General features: G+C 38.3%; 1 protein-coding gene across 1 annotated transcript; it reads right to left on the bottom strand.

Annotated features, from left to right (window-relative positions):
• Positions 1 to 13,697: 13,697 nt before the first annotated feature.
• LOC145799121 (uncharacterized) lies at positions 13,698 to 14,745 on the bottom strand. Its single transcript, XM_082888668.1, has 2 exons — positions 14,403 to 14,745; positions 13,698 to 14,302 (listed from the first exon to the last, which is right to left on the bottom strand). The coding sequence occupies exons 1-2, from the start codon at positions 14,687 to 14,689 to the stop codon at positions 13,861 to 13,863; spliced, it is 729 nt and encodes a 242-aa protein (XP_082744794.1). The 5' UTR covers positions 14,690 to 14,745; the 3' UTR covers positions 13,698 to 13,860.
• Between the last annotated feature and the right edge of the window lie 1,084 nt (positions 14,746 to 15,829).

Genomic DNA, 15,829 nt, shown 5'->3' with positions numbered 1-15,829 from the left:
GAAGAAGAAGAATGGATTTGCATTTGAAAATTCAAACCCTAGAAATTTATGATATGGGTTTTGAAAGTGTATGTATGTGCTTTTTACATAGCTGGAGCTGGTGGATGGAGTGTGTTGGGGTAATCAGTAGCAGGAGAGCGATGCAAACAAAAGGAAATGAGAGAGAGAGAGGGCATGTGAGGGTGAATGCGTATTTTTAAAACGACGTCGTTTTAGTAATGGCGACCAAATTTTTTTGTCGCCAAAAATTTTCAATTCCCGCCTCTATAAAAAATCAAATTTCCCTCCCAAACTTTTGGCGATCAAAAGGCCATATTGGTCGCAAAAAAGGTACCTTCGCCGACAAATTTTTTTAGTCGCCAAATCTCAATCAACAGCGACTAAAATGTTAGTCGCAAAAAGTATAAATTTGGCGATTCATTTTTTTTTGTTGGTGAAAATAAGTTTTTGACGACCAAATTTTGGTCGCCAAAAATTATGTGACCTTCCGCGACCAAATTTATAGTTGGTCGGCAAATGCATACCACTTTCTGCGACCAACTCATTTCTTGGTCGCCAAAATATAACCTTCTGCGACCAATAATATTTGGTCGCCAAAAATAATGATCATTCACGACTAATTAATATTTGGTCGCCAAATGTCATTTTTTTGCGACTAAAATTTTTTTAGTCGGCAAAAGTGGTCGGCAATTATGTAAATTCTTGTAGTGATGGGAGCAATTACTCAGAATTGAGAAAGCTTTATCACCCAAAAAAAATTAAATCAAAAGAAAAAGGGTTAAGAGTATCTCCAATAGTGGTAGACATTGTATTTTATTCATCAATTTTTTCATATTTCTACTCTAATCATACTTTTTATTTTAGTTATTTATACAAATGCTATTAACTTTATAAAATGTCACTTCAACAATAAAGATGAAGGAAAATGATCATAAGAATTAAATACATTTTACCTAATCTTTGAAAGATAGTTACATATAGCTAATGAATGTGAGTTGAGCCAAAATAATGTTTAATCATATGCTTTAGTGTATTGGAGTTGAAAAAAGTGACTTATATTAGGCGTTTTAACTAACAAACATTTTATCAAATGATGGAGATGCTCTAATAATATTAAGAGGGTGTTTGGCAACTTCCAAAAAAATTAATTTTTGATTAAAAAAATTACAAAATTATAAAATTATTTGCTATTGACTAAAAAAACTAAACGTTACATTAATTTTTTCACTAAATAAATAAATAATTTTTTTTAAAACTTATGTCAAATGACACAATTATCTCCTGTCGTACTTAATGAATTTATCTAATTACCTTTATTCTTCTGATGGTTTGTATTATTCAAACATGAAAGATTGGGTGTGTTTGGTAACGTTTACGTTTTCAGTTTATATTTATAAAAATTTTATAAACTGATTTTTGTTTATTTTTTGTTTATTTTTAGAAAAACATAAACTACAAACGCGTTTGGTAATTGACAAAATGTTTAAAAAAATTTAAAAATATAAAAAAGAGTGAGAAATAGCAAGTGGTGGCAAGTGGCGGCAAGTGGCGGCGGAAGACGGTGGTGGAAAGTGATGACGATGGGTAGTGGGTAGCTGGTGGTGGTGGGTGGTGGTAGTGGTGGTGGTGGGTGGTGGCGGATGGGTGGTGGGTGGCGAGTGATGGGTGGTAGCAAGTGGGTGGTGGTGGTGGTGGTGGTGGTGGCGGCGGGTGGTGGTGGTGGTGGCAGGTGGTGGTGGGTGGTGGCGAGTGATGGTGATGGTGGTGGTGGTGGTGGGTGGGTGGGTGACGGTGGCGGGTGGTAGGTGGTAGCGAGTGGGTGGTGGTGGTGGTGGTAGTAGTAGTAGGTGGTGGCGGGTGGGTGGTGAGTGGTGGCAGCAAGTAGGTGGTGGGTGGTGGTGGCGGGCGGTGGATGGTAGTGGCGGGTGGATGGCAGGTGGGTGGTGGGTGGTGGTGGTGGTAGCGGCGAGGGGTGGATGGTAGTGGCGAGTGGGTGGCAGGTGGGTGGTGGTGGGTGGCTGGTGAGTGGTGGTGGCAGGTGGGTGGTGAGTGGTGGTGGCAGGTGGGTGGTGAGTGGTGGTGGAGGTGGGGGGTGGGTGGTGGGTGGTGGTGGCGGAAGACGGTGGTGGAAAATTGTGACGGGTGGTGGCTAGTGTTGGGTGGTAAAAAAAAAAAAAGTGAAAACTCAAAATGGAAACACATTTTTTGTGTTTTCGTTTTTTGGCCAAATTTTTAAATTGAGATCACTGATTTATAAATCAAAAATTTTACCAAACAAGTTTTTATTTAAATTTTTAAAATTTTTGTAAATATAAACAGAAAACGTAAGTGTTACCAAACGGCACCAAGTGTTTCATCTATTTGACTAACAAATGACTAATGGTGTAGACCAAAATATTAGGACATTTAAAAACGAAAAATTCGTAGGTGTGTATTGCATATCGTATGTAACCTTACACATAATTACATAAGTTTGTACGAATTTATATAAGTGATTTCACAAAAAATGTAAAAGTTGAAGACAAATTCACATAATCATAAACTTGCATGAATTTGTGTTTACGCATTTTTGTGAGATCATTTATTTAAGTTTGTAAAAACTCAAGTAAGTTTCTATAGAGTTACATAAATTGTGCATTGCACACCCAAGAATTTTCCGTTTTTATGGAAGCTTCATTTGAAAATATGAAACATGAGTTCTAGATTTGAATTTAGAGGTTGCATAATTCTACACACATTAACAATCTTATTAAAGAATTTACTAAAAATACAAGAGACTAAATGTGATTGGTTGTAAAAAAATTATGATATTTAACCATTCAATGATGTTTAGACATGTATATTTTAATAAGATTATTAATCACAATTTAAGTAAATGTAGCATTACTCTTAGAGGGTTTTTTTTATTATTATTATTTAGATAGGGCTCTTAGTGTTATACCATTTATAAATATAAAATAGATATATTTCAAATATTTTTTTTACCTCTTGGGCGTAGTGTAGATTAGGAAGGGGGCCTCAAGTTGCTATTAACATAGTTCTTGGTGCGGGTTCGATTCTCTCCTACTGTGCAAGTTCTGACTTAATTGGAGCTTGTGTTGAGGGGTCAGTATAAACTCTTAGGTTATAGTCTATCGTTTGAAACGAATAACAAGACACCTTGGTAATCTCGACATGGGCACTGCCTTGGATCTGTTGGTGGATGTGAGAATTTTCTTGTAACAAAAAAAAAAAATTTGCGACTTTTTAGATCCCCCATACTATCACACAATCTTAAAACTTCAAAGTAATAAATTGTTGACAATTATTTGAAAGAGAGATTGCAAAATAATTGATCAAAGCTCATATAAATAGTAATTATCTGCCCATTACATGATGGTTCCCAAACGTTGATTTTGAATGTAATAAAATAAATAATAATAATAATAATTTAATGTAATATTTTTTACCTAAATTACATTTTTTACCATTCAATTTTGTACCTAGATTTTACTTTGGTTATCTTCTAATTGCAATAATTAAGTCCTCAAAATTCAATCTGTATTTTAATGTGATCTTCCTTTCATCAAACTTGGGGTATGCGTGTTGTGAGGCCCATCAGGCGTGTCCTGAACTTATTTTTATGATCCAAACCGTTCAAATTATAAAATTTGTGGAATAGATCATATCTAAAAAAAACTCAAATCAATTAGACATCTATAACCCTATAACAAGATCACATTTGTTTTAAACCAAAATATATGATTGGTATAATTCTGATAATTTTTTTAAAAATAATTAGAGTTAATCATGAGATTACATATGTTCGATTAATTTGAATTTTTTTATGAATAATATACTTGACAAACTCTACAATATAATCAGTTTAGATTACTGAAAAAGGCTTGAGATACACTTCTACAGGACCTCACAGCATGGGTGTTGTGCCAACCCCAACACCCCCTTCACCCCACCATTTGAAATTTGAGTGAAGAGTTCAAAGAAAAAACATAAAAGTAAAATTTAAGTGAAAATTGTATACCATGTAAACTTTTGCCTTTTTAATGCTGTTAAATGCACTCCTGTGGGAGGCTTTTCCCAATATAAGCCATTTTTGTATTGTATTTCCAAAACTAGGCCAACTTCTGACGGAATTCCAAAACTAAGTTAAAGCGCCATTACTATTCGCGCTTTTACTGTTAGGAGCGCAAAAGTAGATGAACATGAAAATCGCTATTACAAATAATGACTTTGATTAATAAGTCGCTGTTACGAATAGCGCTTATAGTGTTATTCTTTTTCCCAATAAAAAACACTGTTCTTAACAGCGCTTTTCACACAAAATTTTGTTGCCAAAAAAACGCTATTGATAATAGCGATTTTAACAAAAAAAAAATTTCCAAAAAAACGCTATTTATAATAGCGATTTTAACAAAAAAATTTTTGCAGAAAAAACGCTATTCATAATAGCGATTTCAGTTCAAATTTTGTTCCAAAAAAATGCTATTTCTAATAGCGATTTTAACAGAAATTTTTTTCCCACCCAGCGTTTTTAACATAAACTTTGTTGGAATAAAACGCTATTTTCAAGATAAAACAAAAGAAAAAAACATAAAGCAATTATCATGTTAAAATATGTTTTTTTTTTCTTTTGTTTTTGTTTAGAATGTGTAATTCATAAATTTTACATAATATGAAAAAAAAACCTCTTTTCATATATTAATTTTACATACTATTTTTCATATATATAATTTCAAAATCATATTCATGTAGATATTATTAAGCCAATCATGTTCATTTATTTGGCTTTACTGAAGCCGTTGTCATGTTACATTTTTCATTTTTTCTTTTGTCTTTGTTTTGTTTTAGAAAATGTAATTAAAAAATTTTTTTCGTCTTCACTAAAGTTGTTTTCATGTAAAAAAATTTTTTGCTTATTGTTTTGTGTAATTAATTATTTTTTTTTTCGCTTTACTAAAGTCGTTTTCATGTAATTTTTTTTTTCTTTTGTCTTTGTTTTGGGTTGGAAGGTGTTATTTAGAAAATTATTTTGGCTTTACGAAAGCCGTTTTCATTTAAACATAAATATATATTTATTCTTTTGTTTTGGGTTAGAAGGTGAGAATGTAATTCAGAAAATCAGTTTAGTAAACCAGTTTAGTAAAACCGTTTTGTACCCGTTTTCATTTATAAAATTTATTTTTTTGTATCGTCTTTGTTATGGGTTAGAATGTGATATGCATGTTGTACAGTTCGAAGCACACCCACACATTGTGCAACTCGACGAGCAACGACGAAGGGTGAGACGCGAAGACCACCGCGGAGTAGGCCAAGAAGACAAAGGCCACAGCGAGAGCTCCTAAAATAAATTTTCTCAACATTTTTGTAATAATACTTAATACATAATATACGAAGTCAGTACTTTACAAAATACTCATACGGGTATGAAAACAACATAACTGAAGTTGCAAATGTAATAGTTTTCAGTTACGTAGGTAGTACAGACATAATTCTCCCACAAAAATACATTATGGACACCATGAACTGAACACACATTACATACATCCTGGACACTCTTAACTGAACACACAATACATAAACATAACAGTTAGATAGAGAAACACCTAATTCATGACCTAATATTGCATATTAATAGCCGTAACATTTGACAGACACAATACATAAACATAAACTTAAACATAAACATAACATAACATAACAGTTATACTTACTCTAACACAGACATTACATATTAATGGAAGTTGTTATATTGCCGAAGTGTAGACATTAACACCTAATTCGCGCTTAAATCGGCAGGTGGCTCAGAGTCTGAACAATCCGAAAGCTCAGCGTCAGAGACAAGTTCAGGATCCTCCATGATAGCCTTGATAACCGCAACATTTGGTTCTGTTTTGTTCTTCTGGGCATCCTTCTTAAGTATGAGTAGCTGCATATCGCGGGCCAATCTACGACCCATTTGAGAAATCTCACGTTCTAGTGTTTGACATAGTCGATCAACATTATCAGGATCTTCCTTTTGGATCTCAACAGAACGTGCTTTTGGCACCTTCAGTCCTCTTTCCCGACATAATCTTTCGTTTTGCACTCGCTCTATAAATAGTGCGGGCCACTTAAGAAGTCTAGCCTTTGCATAACCATATCCTGTTTGATTTTCTGATGGATCCTCCACCAAACCACATGGATCTCGATAGTACTTGGGCATGACGAAATGTCGCTTCCCAAACCTATCATGATAAGCACAAGAGGCATCCAAGAAAGGAAATGGTGTTTCATCTTCAGCATCGCCACTTCCCCTTCCCCCTCCTCGTCGTGAACTTTCACCCCTTTGCAAGTTCCTACCACCTCTGCGACCCCCACTCCCTCCTATGAACCATGTAGCCATGCTAATTTTTTAAAACAAATGAATAATAATTTCGTAGGGCGAAATGAGTTGTAAGGTTGTGTCTTCACCTTGAGTTGTAAGGTTGTGTCTTCACATTTACTCGTTTATATAGTTGATTATGAACGGATAAATGAGAATCCCACATATATGCATGCTGACTGTAAGGTAAATGCATGCTGACTGTAAGGTAAATCAGTAGATTCACTGTTGCCATGTGACTTTCTAAATTGAGAATCCCACATATATCAATACGAGATGAGTTGTCACTGTAACAAAAAGTCGAGAAAAAAATGGAGAAAACCAAAGCATGTGCACCAAGTCACATCACTTCACAATCCATCTGCATATACGAACAAAATAAGGGCATGGTGACTGTAAGGTAATTCAGTGAATTCACTGTTGCCATGTGACTTTCTAAGTTGAGAATCTCACATATATCAATAACAGATGAGTTGTCACTGTAATAAAAAAAATCGAGCAACAAATCGAGGAAACCAAAGCCTGTGCACCAATTCACATGACTTGACCATCCATCTGCATATAAGGACAAAATAAAGGCATGCTGTTGTTAAGGTAAATCAGTGAATTCACTGTTGCCATGTGACTTTCTGAGTTGAGAATCTCACATATATCAATAACAGATGAGTTGTAATAAAAAAAATCGAGCAAAAAATCGAGAAAACCAAAGCCTCTGCACCAAGTCACATGACTTCACAATCCATCTGCATATACAGACAAAATAAAGGCAGGCTGACAATAAGGTAAATCAATGAATTCACTGTTGCCATGTGACTTTCTGAGTTGAGAATCCCACATATGTAAATAAGAGATGAGTTGTGACTGTAATAAACAAATCAATAAAACCAAAGACTGTGCACCAGGTCACATGACTTCACAATCTATCTGCATATACTGACAAGTCTCTCCACGATTTGACTACTCAATGTGTGAAAAAATGAAGCTTATGAAGCTTACGACCCGCTATTTGTATTTCATTGAAAAGTATGACTATTTGAATTGTTCTTGTCATTTGGGAAGCTATTCACCGACCTACCTGTTATGTTTTATGTGTTGTTGAAGGCGGTAGTTCGATTCACCGAGTTTAGTTTTTTGTCAACCCCTCATTCATTACCGGAGTCATAATTTTTACTGGACTTTCAAGAATTGGAAGGTGACTCTTTCTTCTTTCCTGATGGAGATTGAAATTCGTTGTAATTTCATCCCTATTTCAGCAGCCCCAGTTAAGGGAACCTTTTCTCCGAGTTGCCTGATCTATTTTATGTGTTTTAAGTATTCACATAATTGAACATACATTAATCCATTAATTAATCCAGAACATTCATTAACAAATTGCAATTCAATAAAGAAAGTCATGAACTCATAAATGTGTACTTATAAATGTAGGTATTTCATAAACTTCAGGTTCATAACAAAAATACTTGAAATACATCCGTACGTTACACCAACAACAACGTTGTCTTACACTCCAGGAACGAACATATGAAAGATAACGGTGTTTGATTTCTTATTCGTCATCTGACATGTAGTAGTCAGAGAGATATTTTTCATTGTTGAAGACATTATTTCGCTCAACCATTGTCAAATCTCTGTTGCTTGCTTCTGCCATTTCAGTGGCTAGCTGAAGCATGAAATGTCGACATCTCCGCATCAACATCCTGTTGTTCTCCTTCTTAATTCTGCTAACTGCTTTTTCATAGTCACTCACATTTCGTCTAGCCATGGTCAATGAACGACGATGAGGTACCGGTGCCCCAAAGTTACGTAGATCATTATACAATCCTTCTTGCTCCGTTACCCTGAACGCCCATTCTGCTCGGATACCAGCATAATAATCCTTCGGACTTGAGTACTTTTCGCTCTTGTAGTCATACATAAATGGAGGTAGCAGCCACACTTTCGGATTTCTTTGCCGGCGTGAACTTCCTGCACCTCTTGAAGACATTGTTAATAAAATTAAAAAAAATAATAATAATAGTAATTGTATATCTATTACTATTGTTATGCCTTCAACAAACATCATACTGGGGTATTTATAGACATGATAGTGGTGCTAGGGCACTATGGAATAAGTGATACACGTGATATTATTTGATGTTATTCATTTCATGTAATTTTGATTACCCGTGACTTGTGTACCTGTGATGTAGTCACGGACGTGGTTGTAAGATAAAATAATAATTGTAGGCCATAGAATCACAATGCTATCCCTTCATATTCGAGCAGTGCGTTGTCAAATAAAACAAAATGCAGTGAGTTGTCACATCGGCACATGAAACTATTTTGTCATGCTTACTTTTGTAATACAATAAGTACTCACTTGGAATTGACGATTTCAGTACGTATAAGTGTTTTCGAGAAATTATAAATGAAATCGAAAAATGAAATTTTCTTTGTATTAAAGTAATATTGTTCATAAACTATCATTGTTTTTCTCACCAACATAAGAAAATGGTCACCTGCTAGGTAAACACGATTGGAACTTTGGTGCCTATATTTTATCTTTTTTTCAGTTAATGAACTTCACAGTCATCCGATTTTTATTGTCATTACACAATCGTCCATCATATTTTTTTACCAACATAATAGCATTTCTGCTTCTTTTCACAGTCATAATAATGTGACTTAGATGAATTCTGAAATGTGCGGAAAAAACAAAGCATGTAAGTTGCACTGCAGAAGTCACATGCATCACGTAATGTCAAGAAAAAAGTCACAACGTATACAAGCATGGCAAAGTAAGAAAGTCACATGCATTACTGCATCACTGCATAAAGTGACATGCAGCATTGCATCACTGCACAAAGTCACATGCAGTGATGCAGTGATGCACAAAGTCACACGCATCACTGTATCACTGCACAAAGTCAGATGCATCCCTGCATCGCTGCACAAAGTCACATACCTCCTACGTACTGTGCCCATTGCAATTATGCACAAAGTCACAGGCATCGCTGCATCTGCGGCACAATAGCCGATGCTACAGGCCGTTGATTCGTTCATGACTGCACAAAGTCGAGTCCTGACAGCCGTATGCACTGGATAAGGTCAGTGGCATGCATGTGATCGAACAGGAAATTGCATACACACAGCTACCATGTGTGTATATGGTATAAATATCGTAGCATACCACAACAAAAGTTTTACAGCTATTTCTACCGATATGATCATGACATATACGGTGGTTGATCTATATTCAGCAATGGGTCGCTATTGGGTTGCAGATGGAGATGAATTTCAATACCCATTAAATCCAAATTTGTGTTACTCACGTGCCACCGTCAATACCATGAGAGCTGAGTGGGAATTTCGCAAAACTCGAGCAAACGTTCTCGTTGAGCTATGCCGTGAAGTTAATCTTAAATTTCCTCGCCGGTTAGCCATGCGTATGCCAACTGACACTCCACAGTTGTTGCAAAGGGCATTGCATCGTATCCGCGACGAGGTTAATCGCATGACCCAACGTTTGCAGAGGTCCGAACTAATGAAGACCGCAAATGAGCGTGCCGAAGATGGGTTAATGGATGATGCACACCAGTACTACGCCTAGAGCATGGATGTTATGTATGAATCTGATATTGAGATGTCAGATGATGATGATAATGAATGAAATTGTTTGGATGAACGCCCAGGGCATTTCTGTAATGCATGCAATTTGTAATGCTTATCCATGACTTATCAATGAAGCGAGATATTTCAATTATTTTTAGCCTTGAACAAACATATTTTTTATAGCTTCTTTACACGTTTTGTTCAAACCAAACGCGTTTGTAATTTATGTTCTCCTAAATTACGGATAATGAGAGAGGGGTAGAGATGTGAAACAGATTTGTGTGATTCATCAATATAAATAAGAATAAAAAATTGTGAAATGATAATTGCGAATAAATAAGTATGACACTTACATCAGCTGTACAAGTTTGACACATACAAACAAAAAAAAGAAAAAAAAAACCTATATAGTCCATATCGTAACCGCTAATGCCCTAACCTGCCCCCAGTCCCACAACCCCGACCGTGGATCTCCCTCCTCGGTCTCCTACGGTAGACTCTCTGAATATCTGGCACTCTCTCCCCTGCATGCTGCCCTCCACTGACTGCCTGTGGAGCCTGTGAGTGTGAGTGTGACCCCCCCTCTCCTGCATCTGATGCCCCTGATCCTGCCTGTGCCTGTAGATCATATACTGCTGTGAGCTGTGAAACTCCCACTCCCTCGTCTGGTGCAACTGTATCACGATCTGCAGCTGGACCACGACCTCTGCCTCTGCCCGCACCCCGACCTCGGCCGCGACGTCCCCCACGACCATAGCCTCTCCCTCGCGCTCTGGGGGGGGCTCAATATGGCCCTCATCATCAATGTGTGAGATGTCAGTGAGAACTGCATCATGTGTACTCCTGGGCGCGGTCGAAGTAGTCCCCATAAAAGCAGGTGGTAACTGGGTGGGTGGGGTAGCAACATCATGCATGAACCGGGGGGCGGTCGAAGTACTCCCCAGAAAAGTAGGATGTAACTGGGTGGGTGGGGTAATAACATCATGTATGAAGCGGGGCGGTGACCAATCAGGGTCAGGGTCAGCATGCTGGGTAAGATGTACGTGTGGGGAATATGGAGAAATGTATGGGGTATCATGTGGTGGGGTGACTGAAGTCGAAGGACCTGCTGTGGCTGGCGCTGAACTGGAAGGCACTGACGTGGACGGGACTGATGTGTCTGGAGCAGCTGCTGCAGTGTGTACACCGTAGTCCCCAAAATGCAGACGATCTACCCGATGGGCATGCTGGATCCCCTCGTACAATAACTCTCTGATCTCTACAAGGGCCTGCAGACCAAGCTGTCCATCACGTCTGAAAATAGCGTCCTCAGCCAAGTGATATGACCTCCCAGCTCGAACCACCTGTAAAAAAAATAGATATATTAGGCTATAGTTGACTGAAAATAATCAATTATGATATTAACAATTATCGGAGATATAGTACGCTACTCACCAATGACTCGAGAGAAGGCCCAACTCCCTGATATCCGGCCTCGGACAGGTGGCTCGGATTACCGACAAGTAGGTGTGTATGTCGCCGATACCACAACATGTACGGGTCGGGAGAGGGGAGGACCCCATCGCTCCAGTCAGCCTGTACAATAGTGTCGCGACGGGCATCCCACAACTGTATGTATCGCATATGATGCTGACTCCAGTCAGTGCTGGCTCGGCCACGTCTATCCGTCGCATGCAACCGCCACTCGGTGTCACACCGATCCGGCACGGCCTAGACCCGACCAAACTGTCGGAGGACACGATCAGGGAGATGCCACTCAACCACGTCATAACAAATGAGTGGTACTCTCGCCATCCATATATCCTCACCTAGGCGGCAGTAGTCTGGGAGCGTGTGGAGGACATCAGCATAAGGCTGCCAGATAAACTACAATAACGACAAGTCTATTAAAAATCGGTCATAAACATATACAGTCCATATGACAATTAAAATTTAGGTATTTAAATTTGATACCTCGCCGTCTATCATCCGGTCAAGCTGGTCTCTATACACGACCACTACGTGGGTCGATACGACCTCGTGGCTCATGTCAACCCTCCATCGGCTACCTCGAGGTCCGGCCGGCATCTGCATGTCTCCCTGCCCGATGGGAACCTCACCAGGAGCAACTAGTTGCCGCCTAGACGGGGTAATGCGAATCAATCTCTCCCACGCCCAAATCTGCAATAGTTTGAACGCAATTACAATACTGATATATGCCATACAATATGAATTGACATGTAATAAAATTCTTACTAACCTGTAGCAAGACAAGGGGTCCTCCGATCTGAGTCACACCCACCTGAGTGGCTCGACATAACATCCTATACAAGCATGCCAAAGCCGCGGTGCCCCAGCTGTACTGGCCGATGACGTCAATGTCTCTCAACAGTGGCAAATACATCAGCTTGAGCAGGTTCTGTGACTTATCAGGGAGAAGTACCACCCCAATAAGCCACCGAATATATGCTCGCGCATGCTGCTGTACTAACTCATCTGCAGCATCATCTGGAAAATCGCCCTGAAAATGCTCCGACAGCCACCTCACCCTCACTCTACCTGCCTGTAAGTCTGCAGGTGTAGGTGCTACTCCCAATAGCTCAGCACATAGCGCTATCCACTGCTCCGTCGTCAATGATGGGTCAAGTCCAGTAACTGCTCGCCCATCAATCCGTAGACCGTATAGGACAGATACGTCCTGCAATGTGACGGTGGCCTCACCGGTTGGGAAATGAAATGTATGAGTCTCTGTGCGCCATCTCTCGACGAGAGCAGTAATGAGTGGGTGGTCCAGTCTGATATGGCCTATACGATATACACCATAGAATCCCGCGCGTAGTAGACACTGCAAGACTCTATGGTCCAATGGACGATCCCACAGGCCGGAATCTCCCCGTCGGCATGCCACCACGGTGCGTGACTGGTCCTGCATAACAGAATGAGTATTTTAAATTATAGCATTATCAAGGAAATGAAAAACAAAATGCAGTGTATTTTCATTGTATGCGTAAAGTCCAACAAACGTTATTGCATACCGGGTCCTCCCATATACTGTCAGCCCGATGTGGATGACTCAAAAGGGGGACCTCATCAGGTAGATGTGCCATGAAGCCTGTACAGTTGAAAAACAAATACATTTTGAAAAACTGTATTGGTGAGCATGTAATTTAACTATATCAATTAAGCTGAAATTATTATGTACATGACGACTTGAAAAATAAATGTGGTCGATTATTTTAAAAGTATAAATTTGTGTGCCATTAACATGGAAGCAATTAACTAAAATCAAAATTTTGCATATTATGTGCCCATTAAATATGATAAGCAATTCAACATAACCTATCGTTATCTATGCTTCGGACTAATATAAAAATCTTTTACAAAGTCATTTTACGATATCAGTTACATAAGCTTAATAATGACCAATAACATGTGGATAGTTTTTGTATGCCAATATTTACAAACAAAATGGAATGATCATTTTTTTTTTTCAAAACTTCATTATTGATTTTGGCATATTTGACATAACGTCATTATTGATTTTGACATATTTGACAAAATTCGTTACATTTATGGCATATTCGACAACTTCATTATTGATTTTGTAATTTTTGTTTTGCAATAAAGTAAAAAATTTGTAAATTACGTACATGTAAATTACGTACATGTAATTCACAAAATTCTGTAATAAACATTTTGAATGAAGTAGAGAATAAAAACTATGATAGTTGTAAATTTCGTCAAGCAAATAAAACAATTACAATATATAAAGAATTAAACAACAGAAATGATCTATTACAAATAAAAAATGTTCTATTACATGTATGACCCCGTTTACAAATAATGAATTACAAAAGAAAAGAAAATGATCTATTACAAATAAAGAATTACAAAAAGATCTATTACAATATGTAAGTATTACATAGTCTTCATCGACCAAGTCGCGCCGGACATGTTCGCCTGTCATGACCTGTCTGCTGGCACTCACTGCAACGAGCGGTCAAACGCCTATCTGATATGTCCATCTCATTCGGAATACGAGACATAGATGCACGACCCCGTTTCACTTGTCGCAGACGCAGTACATTAGGCATTAAAGTCCACTGCGGATCAGCCCAATAATCTTGATGCGGTATTGGATTGAATTTAGTTTCCCAAACCCTCATGTATACAAGAAGCCTATATACTGGATCAACGTACTCGAATGGATTGTCACCGCATTCAGACATTACAGCGAGCATATGAGAACATGGATAGTGTCGTATCTCATATTTCCCACAACTGCACGTGGGTTGATTCATCCGCACAATTTGTGTATTGCGACCTCGTCCATGGCGAAAAGATGTTTGCACCTCAAACACGCGGCGTGGCCTATAAAAAAATTATAATAGAAACTAATGAAGTTCATGTTTTTAGGTGTAGTTAAATTGACAACATAATAACAATAATTTAATTTATATTACAAACTAACCTGTCATATGATATCAACTTGAAAGTATTTGCCCTTGCGATGCCATCCTCAATAGTTTTTTGCATCTGTCTAGGGTATTGGAACTCATTTCGTACATCTAGTTCAGCTTGGGCTCCCATCTCGTCAAAATATTTTACAAGCCGCTGAAATGTAAATTCTACCATAGCTGAGATAGGTAAGTTCGTTGCACCTTTCAAGACGCTATTGAAGCACTCTGCATCATTGCTAGTCAATACCCCCCAGCGATGTCCACCGTCATACGAAAGGGCCCACTCCTCAGGATTCATCTTGTAAACCCAAGTGATGGCTTCTTGGTCAATAGCCTGTATTTGTTGTAAGTAACCATTACACTTTCGTCGTTAATGAGCACTTCCTGCTTTCCATAGAAGTTGTTTCAGCTCCTTATTTCTGAACGTAGTGTTAAAGTTACTACAAACATGTCGAAGGCAGTGCCGATGATATCCAACAAATTGGAGCGAGGGATTCAACCAATGCCGCCTCACAGCAGCTAAAATACTCTCAGCTCGATCGAATATCAAAGTCACTCCCTGTCGGTCCATGACAATATGTTCCTTGATATTTGAAATGAAGAACGACCAAGACTCCAAACTCTCCTTGTCGACAACAGCAAATGAAAGCGGTAGTACTTTGCCATTGGCGGTGACAATCGTTGCTACAAGCAACACACCAGTGTATTTCCCGTATAAGAATGTACCATCTATGGTTATAACAGGCCTACAATGTCTGAATCCATCGATGACGGGTTTGAAAGACCAAAAAACAAAGTGGAAGACGGGCATAATGGTTGTATTTCCGGTATATCTATGCTTCCATTGCACGATGGTACCAGGATTAGATGTTTGTAATGCATACATGAATTTAGGCAACATCATATATGATTCATCCCAATCTCCGAATACCATTCGAATTGCCTTTGCCCTTGCATGCCACGCCTTCTTGTAATGTATAGTATAGTTCATGGATTTTTTTATGTCTTCGATGACATTCTTAATGGGCATATCAGGTTCGTTCTGCATACAACAATACCTATGAGTCAGATTATTTTGGTGTGAACACTTTAAAGACACAATTTTGGTGTGAACACTTTAAATAAACAATGTGTATATAAATGTAAACATTTATTTTGTATACTCACCGCAACTTGTCCCAAAAGATGAGAAGCAATGTAACTGGAGCTAATATTTGTGTGGTCCCTGTTCGTTCGTGGGTATAAACAATGGTGAGGACCCCTATACTGCTTTATTTCAAAAAGCCCATGTCTCTTACTAAAAGATGCACGCAACCACCATCTACAGTCGTGCTTGCAAGCACACACCCAAATGTCTCGCTTGGAGGTTACGACTTTGTACTCTCGATTATTTGTTGCATGGTACAATTTCACAGCATGTACGAGTTGCTTCTTATCA

This window comes from Camellia sinensis, chromosome 9 (assembly GCF_055761805.1).
Source record: "Camellia sinensis isolate YWXY chromosome 9, ASM5576180v1, whole genome shotgun sequence".
Lineage (NCBI taxonomy): Eukaryota > Viridiplantae > Streptophyta > Magnoliopsida > Ericales > Theaceae > Camellia > Camellia sinensis.
This window is presented reverse-complemented; position numbering and strand designations above follow the sequence as displayed.